This window comes from Zootoca vivipara, chromosome 2, assembly GCF_965207765.1.
Source record: "Zootoca vivipara chromosome 2, rZooViv2.hap1.1, whole genome shotgun sequence".
In the NCBI taxonomy this organism is placed as follows: domain Eukaryota; kingdom Metazoa; phylum Chordata; class Lepidosauria; order Squamata; family Lacertidae; genus Zootoca; species Zootoca vivipara.
In genome coordinates, this window is record NC_142584.1 from 31,353,563 (window position 1) to 31,368,543 (window position 14,981).

A 14,981-nucleotide genomic window follows, 5' to 3' on the forward strand; every position below is an offset into this window, starting at 1 on the left:
CTTCAAAATTTCTATATCCTTTATTTAAGCAACAATCCAGCTTTATCAAGATACAACACACATTTAGAAGGATGAAACTCTCACCTCATGGTCAAGCACCAGCACGATCATGCATAGCACGGGAATTGTTTGAACTAGAATGCCTCTTAAGAGAGATTGTTCCTGTCTCCAACACTTACTTCTGTAAGATCCACTCCACCTTGACTTCAGGTGGGTCCCAATACTGGGGCAACAGAACAGCATCTCAAATCTCAAATCACTAGCCCTGTTATTTGGCACTGGTCCCATCTTGATATGCCTGAACCAAGATTCTTCTTGTTTGAAGGCAGCATGGTAATCGCTAGCACCATGACTCTTACTGTTCAGAAATACACAACAGGGCTTCAGACATTCACCAGTTACTGAATGATACCCTGGATAACCCAACTAGTATGTGTTGCAGGGATGGGTAGGAAAGAGAGAGTACATTTGTCAACCGTCTTCTGATCAGTACAACCCTGGACTTTCGACCCTTCTTCTAAGCTAACCAAGGGGTTTCTATGAATTTCAGGACAAAATGCCATCTAACACACTCAGAACCAACCAGCCTAGGTTATGATACACTACTATACATATATATATACCTTAGAAATCTTTCCACCAGCCATGGGCTGCATAGGAATGCCACTGCTCTACGTCTACCACTAGGAAAAGAAATCACACATTCCACTTCCAGTAGACCCAAGGGAGACAAGACAGAAGTTGAAAAACCTTCCTTTAAAAAAGATGAAGTACTTAAAGTGCTTCTTTAATGACAGTTTGAGAAGTAGTACAGTCAGGCTCAAGTTGTGCAGTTCACAAGCATGGAAGGAAAACAAAGATGACAGACATGAGTTCCAAGTAGTTAGGAGGAGGAGCAAAGGAGGAAAAAGTTTAACCAAGGACTAGGCTGGACTTTCCGCCAGGTGGATTTCTCCTAGATGGTGCAGGTGCTGCAGCTACGGGGCTAGGAACTGGTGCAGCCGGCACAGGCTTCTCTTCACTCGGGTCAGAGGCAGCTTCTATTTCAACCTCTGTGTTTTCTAGAAAAGAAGGAATAGGGGGGAAAAGGAATGCTTCAATCTCCAACATATCAAAGTTATTGCTGGACAAACACTGGCTCTGTGGCAAATCTTAAACAACGGAAGTAGAAAAGACTGCTGCCCAACAGCTCTATCTAGCAGATACACTGCTCTGGGCTTGCATCTCTCGTGGGCTTCACTTGTACAGGATTGTCTCTGGGAAAGGTCCAGGGTTGTCACTGGATGCTGCTGAACTACAACTCCCATCATCCCTGATCACTGGCCATGCTGGCTGGGGCTGATGGGAGTAAGCAGGATTCTCGCAACATCTGGAGGGCCACAGGATCCCCATTCCTCAGCTGCATGTATAGCAAAGCACAACTTATTTGGAGTCAGACTCGAGCAACTTCCTTTTTTGTGCAAGTATTTCCAAGATTTATCAAGTACCAAAAGTAAATTAGATTTATTGAGGGGTCAACACCAGTCAGCCCTGATGTCCTATAGTAGCATTATGAATTTCTTTTATTGCCCCCACTGTTATATTTTGGCATTGTTGTTTTTCTTGTTTTCTTTTTGTCTCCAACAATTAAAAAAACCCAATTTTTAAAAGTAGGAAAATCAGAAGCCAATGCCAGTGAATTTAGCAAGGAAAAGCATCAGTCAAATCCATATTATACATGTGCACTTTAGGGGAATATTCATTGCACAAGGAGCCTTATTATCATATCTAACCATTTGCATAATTGAAGCACCAGTTGCATAATTGAAGCAGCAGATCCAACAATAGCAGAACACACTATATGCTGTGTTGTGAAATTGAATGCAGGCGGCATGTCGAACAGGATTTAATGTGCCATTTGGCCACAGAACTAAGTACATCATACATCCTAGCCAGATAGTTTAGAAACTCCTTGGTATGCAGCTTTTCCAAAGATGTTTTAACCAAAGCTTTCGAACAATCTGCCAAGCCTGGTTGTTACAATCTAGACACCACACCAATGACTGGCTGCACAGATAGAACTTCTGCATATGCATGTAATTAAAACCATTATTGTTCAGTCTTTACTCAGTAACTCCCACCTGCCAACATATAAATAATTCACTGTCCTAATACCATCACATTTCCAGGAAGAAAAGTCAGGTAATTAGATTTTTCAAAATTAATGTAGAATAGGTTTCCGAACCTTACATCTGTCCTTCCTGTAGCATGTTACAATCCCATTCTTGGACTATAAGGTGTAGGTTTAAAATGGGAGTGCCAAATTGTGGTTTATCTCACTTTCAGGTTGCCAGGTTGTCTCTCTGACCTTGATTCTGAAATCTACTTCAATTGGCAGATTTTTGGATGATTAACCACAGGTTGGAAAAAACCCCTCTATCCAGCTCTTTAAGAAACATTTTCACTGAACACTGATTGAGGTTAACTATGTTTGGTGTGCACTAGACAGCTAAGGCTATCTGCTGAAATTCTAAAGATTAGTCATCTTAGAAAGCTGTCCCATGCATATAGAAAGTCAGCTAAGAGAAGGCAAAGGTCTACAAGAATCCTGCAGAGAGATCAAGTGAGTAATGACAACTGGCTACCAGACAAGAGGTGTGCTATTTCACAGCTGATAGAAGCTACTCATGTGCACAATACATTAAGCATCATGAGTACCTGTTCTGCTTGACAGAAAACTGGACTAATTCCATTCTATCCACTCCATTTCCCCCACAAAATGAGTGTGGTAATTCTTGATTGCTTTAGTATAGCTAGGAGCCCTCACATAGTAGCTGGGGCATTTTTGTGCCATTAGCCAACTAACGGCCACCAACAGGAACTCTACAGAATTAGGAGAAGGATCCCAATTTGTTAAGGCAGGTTTTGAAGTTGGAAGCCTCTTGCCTAAGTTGTCAGACAACTTGTAAGTTACCTGTGAGGGACAGAAGCTACAGACAGCCTCCTCCCATCTTAAGCACAAGCTCTTCTCCCAGCGCCAGTGGAAGCGGGGAGGGGGATGACTCCAGTGGGGAATCGGGAAGTAGAGGGCATGGCTCAGGCAGGGTAGCAGAGCCACTGCTCTGCTTAGGAAAGGAAGGGGGAAGCAGGGAAAGCGCGGCAAGAAGACCGCTCCTGCCGGCCCCGGAATTGCGCAAGAAGCGACGGGGGCGGAGATTCAGTATTCCCAGGCTACTTTGTTGGAAAAAGACGCGGGAATCCCCATTCGGAGGTTCTGACCCAGACTGACAACATGTACATAGTACTGACTCTGCACTGTAAAAAGTTTGCACATAATAAAAGCATGAAAATGCAACGTCGTGAGGAGTCGTTACTCTAGAGTAGCCGCTACCGCGCCTGTGACATTACCCAAACCCACTAGTCACATCACACACTCACATGCAGCCTTCTCAAAGTACAGTTTATGTTGTAGGTCTCATAGAGTTATGGCTCTACAAATGACAGCTCTGGAAGCTTAGCTTCAGAAAACACACACTTTATTCACCACACAACGTTGGGAGTAAAATGAACACTTAAACCTTAAAGGTGCTATGGAAGCCTCTCTCTAGCTTCACTTGTTTGAAAAGAAAAAGAAAAAAACCCACTCCTCCCATTTCCATTCTGCTCCTTTCTGTGCAATTTGGCAGCAATTTCCTCTTAAACTTCGTTTCAGCATGTCTGTCACCATACACAACACATACACGAATCAGACATATTTATGCCATTCTATATTCACAAATCCCTACAGAACTCGAATGAATTATGCCTACTGAGGTATACATGCACATTCTATTAACATTATATGTGGTGGCAGGTGCACCCCAGGTACACCTGAGAATTAAAATGTTTTGCATTTATTCATGTGTGAACTGCAACCAGGTAAAATCTTATGCAAGACCAAGAGGCCACAGAGCTGACAGATCAAAAGTCATCTTGATCCACATTTATTCTTTCAGACCCCAACATACACCAGTGTACACATCCACCCAAGCCGGAAATGAATTTTCTTTTTGCTTATTTAGAGGCAAGGAGGAGAAAGTACTTACCGGGAGCCTCACCTTCCCCGCCCTGCAATATAAAAAAAGGCCAATGTTAATTCTACCTTTGCTGACATTAACCAGCCAACCAAGATCACTTCTTTAGCTGAGCCAATATAAGTAAGCATATTTGTCAACAGCAAAAACCTGATTTCTGAAACAATGAATGTACTTTGAGTTTTATGGGGGGAAACTGCTATATTATTAATGTCTTTGGAGTTTGGCTTCAAATGACAAGCAAAGGCAGTGTTTTTAGAGCAGCACTGTGCTTGAAATCTCATTATCAAGAACTAGGGATATTTTCACGTATACCTTCCTTTGAGGAGGAAGGTAACAGAATAAGAGCAAAGCCAGCCCTCTGAAGGTTGAGCAGCTCTGCCAGAATTTTAATATTCTCAATTTACAAAAAGGGCAGCTATTACCTTTGGATCCACGAAGTCACCAGAGATTGCATCAGAAGAATTTCTTCTTTCTGACCCAGGAGCTTCGGAATTTTCACTGACATCACTGGGCTTGGCTGCTGTGAATAAATTATCACTGTAACATGTATATAAACCAGATACCCAAAGTAATAAAATCATGTAGAATATTTGTAAGCAACAACCAGAGAGAATGAACTGGCCCAAAAATTCTTTGTTACCTACTTAACACATACCTCATCTAGCATAGTCCCAACACCTCCCTATTCAAAATGTTTCTGAATCTTGAACATCTGCTATAAGTTTAAGCTTAGTAAAAGTACTTTTGCACATTCAACCAGTTGGCCTAACAATGACCCTCTTGACCTGTTCTGTATCGAAATTTTCATGCAGTTTTCTTCATTTAGAGAGAGACTCTCATAGGCACATTAGAAACAGCTTGCACGCTAGTATTTACTCACTCTCTGCTGCTACAGCACCATTAATGTTTCCCCAATGCCTGCCAAGTACATGCAGCTAGTTCTGTAAGTGAAATAGCCACTGGTGTGCTAGTACACCACAGCTTAGAACAGGGTCATAGGAGTTAGCACGTAAACAGGCTAGGACTTGCCCCAGTGCCAAGAGATCGTGAACAGGATAAACTGAAGCCAAAAATTACTCAACACTACTTCCACATGTTGCAGCTCCTAACCGAGTAAGTAGTTCATGCTTCCACCCATCAGCGACTATTCAAGCCAGACAAGCCTACACTGCAAGTTATCCTCTCTCCAGTTATTCTTTTAATTGTTTTGCAAAGACTATTTTACAGCTCCAAAACAAGGCCAGGAAGCGCAGTCACAAAACTCGAATCCAGATATTCAACCATGGGCACCGCTTTAAAGAATCAGAAGTAGTTGTTTCACCTGTTGAGCTAGCCCAGGGGGATGAATCATCTTCTGGAGTCCCAAAGATATTGGATGCCATCTTGTGTCTTCTTGTGTTTTGGTGTTCTTTTGGCAGATCAAATCCCATGTTGAACGTGGAACCACCACCTGGTGGACGAAGAACTCTAGAAAGAGACCGAGAGTTATGTTTACAGCATTGTCATCTACTGTGTAGCCTACCAGCGCAAAAAGAGGACATTAAAGTAGCTATACATAGCCTGTTAAGACACAGTATGTTTTTAGTCCATTCAGACTAGCTTGCTACCATTAATACACAAAGTAAAATAAACGGCCAGCTCACTAAAGAATGTTCATCTGACTCAGATTACTAAAGCACTTATTTGCAATTTAATGATTGCAAGTGGTTACAGCGTGGCATCAAGAGATAAAGAGCTCATAACCCTTTTTAGGGGCAACAGTTTAGTCACCATACCTATTGCCCTCTAAAAGCACTTTCAGATTATTCAGAATTCTTAACCAGTTGCCCCACTCATACACAAGGCAACACTTTTAAAAGCCAGATGTGGGCAGAGGGCATAGGTGCCAAGTTCCGGATTGAAAAATCTGGGATCAGCAGCGCCGCAGCACCGGAAGTCGCTTCTATGCACTTCTGGACATGCATAGAAGCGACTTCCGATGTGGCACCAGAAGAATGGCAAAATATCCTGTATTCCCCCGGATTATGGAGCTCCTGCTGGTGGCCATGTTCTTTTGGAAAGTTTCGCCAGAAGTCTCTTCTATGCATGTCCAGAAGTGCATAGAAGCGACTTCTGGTGCTGCGGACATTTTGGAAATGGGCACAACGGCATCAAAAGTTGCTTCTACGCATGTCCGGAAGTGCGTACCCCGTTTTCCCCGGGAAATCCCCGTATTTTCTTACTGTTTCCCGCAGGTAAGAAAATACGGGGATTTCCCGGGGAAAATGGGGTACTTGGAAGCTATGGCAGAGGGTCAGGTTAGTCTAACTATTTTCAGAGTAAACTGAAAGCTGTTGCTGAAACTTTCCAAAAGTGGGACACTTAGTATGTATGAGAAAGAAGCAAAGAAGGACAAGGTTAGACTGGAGTAAAGTTCAGGAATCTGGAATTTAAGATCAGCAATTTATAATCACCATGCTGTCCTGATAACATGCCTTAGCTATAGTATGGATCAACAAGCAACTCACTGTGCCATACTTCATACCTGACTTCAGCAGCATTAAACACTGCTAGCCTTGCAGTGTGCATTAGAGGGTGGAGTATGCATTAGAGAGCGTATCATTGTAGGTCCTTTGAACTAGATGTTAGATACAAAATAGTGTACTTCAGGTGTTAAGCTTTGCACATCTTGTCACTGGATACTCTTATGGCACAGCTAACAGCTTGGCCATACTGCAAACAATTCACATGCCTCCCTATTAACCCGCAGAATATGAATTCTACTAGGATATCTTTTTTTGGCAGAGTCTTGGTCTGTGTCCCTTGTATGTTGGAGTTACCTAGTACACACCAATCACACACCCTTAACAAGCTACATCAGGAAAACGAAATCAGACTCATAGAGCGGTACAGTTTGAAGGGACTCTTGGGTCGTATAGTCCAATCCCTGCAATGCAGGAATCTCAACTAGATCATACATGACAGATGGCCATCCAACCTCTGTTCAAAAGTTTCCAAAGGAGGAGAGTCCACAACCTCCCATGGGAGTCTGTTCCACTCTCAAACAGCTCTTACAGTCAGAAAGTTCTTCCTGATGTTTAGTCGGAACCTCTTTTCTTGTAACTTGAACTTATTGTTTTGGGTTTAGACTCCAGAGCAGGAGTAAACAAGCTTGCTCCATCCTCCATATGACAGCGCAATTTTGTGGTAGTTTAGCATACATACCTTCTATAGAAGCCTATTTTAGATGCGTTTAAGAATGCTCTGAGCACGCAGCCAAGAGCAAAAATATCAGACTACACAAAGTTGTATCTCCCAACAATTACCAGTCAATTTCATTACAGCAACTTTTTGAATTAAATAACAAGTGACTGTGACAAAGTAAGGTTTTTGACCCATACATAAGTTGTTCCTAAATGAAATAAGGGATAAACCAAACATTAAAAGTAAGACTCATCTTCATTAACAGCCGACAGGTGGGTGGAACCTGACTCTGAGTGCAAAGAGAGCACTCAACGCAAGCACTGGAAGGAATCCTACATATACGGTACTATTCTTAAAAGAAGTAGTTTCTGCAAGGGAATCCATGGATCCATCACCATTTTTCTTGCAATGTGTATTTAATATCTTCACACACAGGAAGCTGTCATAAGCTTACCTAAAGCTCATATGTTCCCCAATGGGAGATACTCCACAAAAGGAGAGTACATATGGAACTCATTTATATGCAGGAATGTTTCATGCTAAAATGAAAAGGGCTCAGCAGTCAACCAGACAAAGCTAAAGAAGAAATGGAAGGGCTGCTTTGGTGGACTGATGCCTTTACCATCAGCTAACTTCAGAGTGTACCTACAGATCCTTTATGCCACCCTTCCCTTAGAGGCAAGAGCCTGGAACTTGGACTAGAGCCAGTGTGGTGTAGTGGTTAGAGCAGGCTTCCCCAAACTTCGGCCCTCCAAATGTTTTGGACTACAATTCCCATCATCCCTGACCACTGGTCCTGTTAGCTAGGGATCATCCGAGTTGTAGGCCAAAACATCTGGAGGGCCGCAGTTTGGGGATGCCTGGGTTAGAGTGTTGAACTCTTAATGCCCGAGTTCATTCTTACCTCCAGCATGGCAAAGTGGTTAGGGTGCTGGACGAGAACATGGGAGACCTGGGTTAAATCCCCACTCAGCCATGAAGCTCACTGCCTCATTGCCTCTCAGGCTAACCTACCTCACAGGGTTGTTGGGGGGATTAAATGAGATGGGGAGCAATATACACCACCAAATAATAATAATAATATTTTTATTATTTATACCCCACCCATCTGGCGGGGTTTCCCAGCTCCTTGGAGAAAAGGTGGAATGCAAATGAAAGAAACATGGTGACTAGAAAAAGCTACCACAAACACATCCCCAATTTCCAATTACTGTACATCTTTCAGTAGATTTAACTGTAGGCCATTTTGATAGACAATCCTGGATAAAATGTAGGGCAGTAGTACTAACAACCACCAACCAGACATAGGGGAGGAAAAAATTTTCAGGCATTAACAAACTTGCGTTTACCAAATGTGACTTCTGCCTTGTACAATACAGTAGTTACTTTCTTACAAAGAAAGAAACCAGTGTGTTTGTGAATATGTGCTCAGTCATTTAGGGCACAAAGAAAGGGTGTGTGCGGAGAAACAAGTGTAATAAACCTTTCCAGTCTTGTTGCCTGGAGGCTATTCTTATTCACCAGAGGTGTCTGTACAAGTGCTTTTTAAAAAAATAAAATACTGCTTCAGTTGGTTTCTACTGCAGATGTGTGCAATCTGTTCCGCTAGAGCTGAACTTGGACTCCAAAACCACCATCCCCCGCCAGGAAGGTAAATAATGGCAGCTGTAGTTTGCAACATCTGGAGGACACAAGTTCTCCACTCCTGGTGTGGAGTGAGTTTGTGTGTGCAATGAAATTAATAAGCTGGAAATAAATGATATACAAATATGGCGCACTTCAGAATTTCCTCCAGCTAAAGGGAACTTAAGATGTTAAAGAAGTCAAATTACTTACTTTAAAAAAGCATATTGTGGCACCTTTTGTTAAGCTGGTAAATTAGCTTTTTAAATGTATTGATTTGTTATACAACATAGACCTTTGTTTCCTCCTCCTATAACAGACATTTTAGAGTACCTGTCTGTCAACTGAGAGGGTCTTAGGAAGCAAGAAACTGTTGCCTACCAACCAAAACAGGCCCATATAAATGCTGAGTTCTGCAGAAAGGTGCCACTGCAGAAAGTTCTGAGTTCTGTAGAAAGGTGCTCTACTACCAGAGTTCAAGTGCAATTTGTGCAAATCCCCAAAATACGCAGGAATATACAGTACCTCTCTACACATAAACTAGGAGTACTCTGAGTGCCACAGTAGAACTTGGGGCCTTTGGATTCTCAACCACATGACTACTGGGCCTCTCTCCACCTTAGAACACTCTCCCACACTGCCCACTCTCCACCTTAGAACAAATCTATACCACCAGGTGCCATAGAAAAGCACTAGACATATCAAGAGACCATTTGTTTCAGCTCCTGCCATCGGGACAGAGATATAGAACTATGCAGGCAAGAACGAGCCGTCTCAGGAACAGTTTCTTCTCTAGAGCGATTTTGGCCTTAAATGGAAAGCCTGGACTTTGAAGTCATCTTATTTTACTTGTTATTTGTATCATATTTACTGTTTTTAATTAGGTTTTGTAATTTTGGATTATGCGGAATGCTTTATCTGAGTGGATGTAGCAACCGAGTAATTTCGTTGTTCCCGCAAGGGGACAATGACAATAAAGATATCTTATCTTATCTTATCTCTCTCAATTTTGCAATGCAACTGAAATAACTCAGCCCCCAGCTTAGTTCCTTTGTTCACCAAAAAGGCATTATTATTTTCAAAAATCAGTTCTGAAGAATCGGTTATTCCTCGGCTTCCAATGCCCCCACCTTGTAATCCTAAAAGCAAGCCATGCAGCACTGCAGAGTACTGACCAATACAAAAGATATTCAAAGTTGCAGCACCAGAACATGCTTAAGATCTAATCTATTTAAAGTAACAGTGTGCAATAAGTTCCATACACCTTCACGCCTTTCAAGATCAAGTCTTCTTCTACAGGCAGAAGTTGGACCAAAGATAGAGACGGCCTTTCAGAGGATTACAGAAGTTGCTGACTTGCTCACGGCTTCTAAGCCTCGAGTTAACAGGTAGAGATGGTCATAGATGCTAGACAATAGAAGTGTGCTCAAGCCCCACCCAGCGCGAGGAATCACTTACAGAAACCACGCCAGATTAAGATATTCGCTGCCGAGATCTACAAGCCAGACAAAAAGGAAGCCAAGAAGCGGTGCCAGGGGTGACGCAAAAGGGTTTTGGGAGCACCTAATCCTGTTGATCGGGAAGGGGTAGCAGCCTCCTTTGTTAGGCTGGGAAGCAGAAGCGCACGGATCAATCTGCTGAGCGAGTCTGACACAGCCAAGCCTCGGAGTGCGCTCCCGCCCCCGCAGCCGTATCTTTGGGGAGAAGAAGGGAAAAAGCTGTGGCAAGCGAAAGGCTCAGCGGCCTCCGAGCAGATTCCGGGATGGGTGCGGCTCCCACCCTCGCAAGCCAAAGAATCTTATCCGTGGCGGAAAGCAGACAGTACTAAACTAAACTAAGCTAGAGCCTTGTGGCTAATCCTCTTTTGGGGGGCGGGTGTAAGAGGCCTATTCTCAATCTCAACATGCACAAAAACATCCCCCACCCCAAAAACTATCCTCTTATAAAAGCTCCAGCCCCCCACCCACTCCCAAGCAATATGGTGCGTCATTTCTCCGTTTCCCAACAAGCTGCAGTTCCGAAGCAGAGAAGCAGGGGCTTCTTCCCGGCGATCGCAGCGTACAAAGGGGAAGGGGAAAGCAAGTACGACACAGGTCCGGGAAAGCGAGCGAGGCCTCGAAGGAGAAAAAAGGCGGGCCGCCGACTCCCCACTTCCAGCAGCGGACAGCTGGACGGCACCACGCCTGTCTTCTGGGCATCCTGACAGACATAAAGGGGAAGGCGGCGAAGGCGGCTTCTGCCTGCCTACCCACCCACCCTCCCTTGAGACGCACCCAGGCGGCGTGGGTGTGGACCGCCGGGAGGAAAGTCCCGGAGCCGCGGCATGACAATAGGCCACCCCCGGTATTTCTGCGCCTGAAGGAAAGCGCCCACACCCGTGTAGTGGCCCCGTGCGGACAACCCCTTCGCCATCCAGCAAAAGCCGCCCTCGGACGCCCGCGAACCCCGTTTGCCAAGCGGAGTTGCCTCTCAGGACCCTCCAAGGCCCACCGGAGGAGCCCCCTCCCCAACATGCTGTCCTCTAACCCGCGTTGGTGGGGGGGGCTTCACGTGTCCGGCAGCACCCCCGTGTGAACGGAAGAACCGCCGCCAGCCCAAGAGACATGGGCTCTGGGCCCGCTCCCCACACGGTCCAGGGAAAGGAAGGGGCAAGCGAAGGATAGGAAGCGGCGAGAGGAAACGGTCTAAACCGACCTGGAACTGCTTCGCCCGCTGGGGTCCATCCCCTTGTAGGTGGTCGTGGTGGTCATGGCGGGGAAGAAGCCGGGTGAGGAGCCGCCCGAGGAAGAGGTAAGCGGAAGGTGTTGTTCCCGCAACCCAACACCGTACTACTGCCGGCGTCAACTGCAGTAACCGCTTGGCGCTGGCAGCTCCTTTTATATCCGTCATGGCTCGTGCCATCGTATTGGACAGTTCAAAACCGTTCTCCCGGTCTCACTTGCCGGCCTCGTGCCACTCCAGAGATCGTCCCGCCTCCGGATGCCGGAGACTGGTCCATCCACAAGCACGCCCCGCTGGACTGGACGAGAGGTACTTTTGCTTAGCACTTATTGGTTGTTCCAGAGCGCTCTCCCCCTTTGTTTTCGATTTAACGGTGTGGCTGCCATTCAAATCAATTGGGTGCTGATTGGTTGGGCGACACATGAGGCAATAACAACTTCCTTAGCCTTTCTTTACGATAGCAGTTTAAGGGGATCCCTTCATAGGGAGTGGCATAGCAGGGATGCGTGAAGCGGTGTTTAGTCGCACCCCGGAACCTGAAATAAACCCGGCACATGCAGGATTTGGCCCCCCTAATGTATGAAAGGAAAGTGCCGCCCTGCCCTTTCAAACTACACAAAACCGCGCAACACAACAAAACACCGGCAACTACTTCAGTACAATGCCTGTAGTTTTGCTGCTTCCAGGATATGATTGAACTGTGTGATGCTAACATTACTACCGCAGGAGCGGGCAAAAAATAAAAATACTTGAATATAGAAGTATGCAGTACAATGGTATCACATTATTGCTTTGCGATGTATAACCACGATGTGTAAGAAGGTAGAAAGGAAAAAGCTGACATCTCTCTCGATGCAGGAAGCATGACTGGGCATGAAACAGGCAGGTTTCCGCATGAAGAAAAAGAATTGGGATTTTTTTCGGGGCGGGGGGAGATAAAGCATAGTGCTTGCCTTTTCACTAAAATGTAGGTTCCAGCAGCTGCTTTGCAAAGCACTTGGTATTTAAACATGCCAGTATTTTTAGATGAGGACTCCTCTCCAAATGCACCTTCAGTTTTGCTCTAGGAAAAATAGGGTGGCAATTTACCATGCAATCATGTTGTTCTAGTCGTGTCTGACTCTTCGTGACCCCATGGACCATAGCACGCCAGGCACTCCTGTCTTCCACTGCCTCCCGCAGTTTGGTCAAACTCATGTTCGTAGCTTCGAGAACACTGTCCAACCATCTCGTCCTCTGTCGTCCCCTTCTCCTAGTGCCCTCAATCTTTCCCAACATCAGGGTCTTTTCCAGGGAGTCTTCTCTTCTCATGAGTATACTTTGGCCACCATGCAATCATAGCGGCCAGCAGACTTTTTATTCTACAAAGCTATTAAAGTATGCATGTACATGCATGTTTGAGAGCATGAAGCATCAGCCAAGTAAAATAAAAATAAAAAATTAAAGCCAAATGGGCACTAGTCATATCTCAAGGTTTGGTTATTCTACAATGACATAATCCTACTCGGTACAAAGGAAGTGCATCATTTACTTTTCTGGGAATGGGAACACTTACAAGGTGCTGGTCTCAAGTGTAATACTCTCAGTACACAATGCTAGCAAAAGGTAATCAGTGTGAAATCATTTTAAGCAGGACTATCAAGTAATACTAGCTTCTTTTTCACATTTTAGAGTACTGTCTCCTCAGTCCCACTGTTGAAACAAGCATTTCTAGTCACTTCTCCATATTGAGACATACGGTAGATCAGAAAAAAAGAACCTATTTCCCTATTTAAAGTCATTCAATTAAATGCGGGGGGGGGGGAACACTGTAATGAGATGAGGTCATGGCTGTCTCAGTAAAGGTAAATTAAGGGGGATGGAACTGAAACCCCCAGTCAAAACACTTAACTCCACACTCCCTGAAAGCTTGTTATTTCATGGAAGTTGTCTTCAGATAATTACCCTCTTTGGCATCCTTTAATCCTGTGTCGTCTCCTGTGAATTACAGCAGTCTCTTACTCTTGGGGAGGGTGAAAAGAGCAACACATAAAGTATCTGCACTATCCCATCCTTTCACACCAGAATTTGCCACTGATCCTACTTGACACCAGGCACCCATTTTGTATAGAGGCCACCCCGTAATACACCAATTAAGTAGGCAGCTGCTTTCATAAATTACTGAATTTCTGGGGACTCTCAGAAGTTTTTTATCTGTACTACAGACTAAGACAAGCTACTTCCCCTAATTATCTGTATAAATCATGATGGTTAGTATTTTTGTTAACTGGGCGGTGTAAACATGCATTAAGCAGCACTGGAATGCCACATCCCTATGACAGCAACTCCATTTGGCTGATAGGAAGCTATGCCCATGGGAATCAATCTAGAAAATGATAATTGTAGGTGTTTGATTCCAGATGATCAAGTAGAAAAATAGGTCATCATGAATCCAGCACTTTCCTCAAGTAAATGTCCCATTGCTGCTGACACAACTATACAGTTTTCTGTCTTTCTGAAACTCATTAGACCATGTATTTAAATCTTTGAAGCAGGTGGGATATTTTTTTAACATACCCCTCTTCACGTTTGCAGAATGGTAGATATGCAATTTATCAAATATTTCTTAGCTAGCCCTGTAAATACAATGCATATGCAGAAACACTGGAGAGTGTATATGCCATTTCAGAGCTACAATTGCCCCCTACCACCCTGTTTTTAGAAAATATGTCAAGGCACATCTTCCTAATTTGAACTCCTGTATCTTTTAGTAGTACTTACAATGTTTTTATCATATTTTTATTTTTAATACACTGCCTTGGTAGTTTTCAGGAAGGCAGTACAAAAGTAAATAAGCATAACATTTCTGGAATACAGATGCTCTTGCTTAACTCCATTCCAACAAGACAGTAACAATTTCATTTTAGTAATAAATTTCTTGAGATTGCCTTGTTTTAAAATACTTATGAGTACCAGTACATACTATCAGGTGAATCTATACAATTTTGGATGGAGACAAAATCTTAAATTTAAAAATACTTTGAAAAATATACCCCAGTATTCTTAGGACATTCTTAAAATATGGATTTCATCAGCATGCGTAAAACTCAAATTATGACAATGGATGCTGAAGGCTCTCTCCTGCCTCTCCTTCCATCTCATCTCAAGAAGCCCCATTCCATGGATTTCTAACAGCAGAAGCAGAACCAGTAATATTTACAGTAAAATTACAATCTTAAACCTGGCTGCTCTGAACTAGATACCTCAACTCTATCACAACTTATGACCGTGTGTCGAGTTTTGCACCAGCTCCTATGGCTCCTATGAAGTCCTACCTGACTCTCCACAAGGCAACAAGAGTAACTTAACTGCCCGGCTTCAGCAGGGTTCTGGCAAAAGTAGGAAGGCAACTGCATATAT

General features: G+C 43.9%; 1 protein-coding gene across 4 annotated transcripts; it reads right to left on the bottom strand.

Annotated features, from left to right (window-relative positions):
* Nucleotide 1: 1 nt before the first annotated feature.
* JPT1 (Jupiter microtubule associated homolog 1) lies at nucleotides 2-11,697 on the bottom strand. 4 transcript variants are annotated; one of them, XM_060271850.2, is made up of 5 exons: nucleotides 11,556-11,697; nucleotides 5,377-5,522; nucleotides 4,478-4,572; nucleotides 4,065-4,086; nucleotides 2-1,061 (listed from the first exon to the last, which is right to left on the bottom strand). In XM_060271850.2, exons 1-5 carry the CDS (start codon nucleotides 11,609-11,611, stop codon nucleotides 913-915), a joined length of 468 nt encoding a protein of 155 aa, XP_060127833.1. In that variant the 5' UTR covers nucleotides 11,612-11,697; the 3' UTR covers nucleotides 2-912. The 4 variants fall into 4 exon arrangements, with proteins under 4 accessions (XP_060127833.1, XP_034960324.1, XP_088517662.1 ...); XM_035104433.3 differs by having other exon boundaries at nucleotides 4,478-4,575; XM_088661536.1 differs by lacking the exon at nucleotides 11,556-11,697 and adding an exon at nucleotides 6,580-7,224 and having other exon boundaries at nucleotides 4,478-4,575.
* Nucleotides 11,698-14,981: the final 3,284 nt, after the last annotated feature.

What these genes read in the sequence shown, in the direction of transcription:
- JPT1 (XM_035104433.3), bottom strand. Translation starts at nt 11,611, where the DNA reads ATGACCACCACGACCACCTACAAGGGGATGGACCCCAGCGGGCGAAGC. An exon ending in GTGACTTCGTGGATCCAAAG is followed by an intron (nt 4,087 to 4,477) that starts GTAATAGCTGCC and finishes TTTATATTGCAG; the next exon opens with GGCGGGGAAGGTGAGGCTCC. An exon ending in CGGGGAAGGTGAGGCTCCCG is followed by an intron (nt 1,062 to 4,064) that starts GTAAGTACTTTC and finishes CTTCTTTTCTAG; the next exon opens with AAAACACAGAGGTTGAAATA.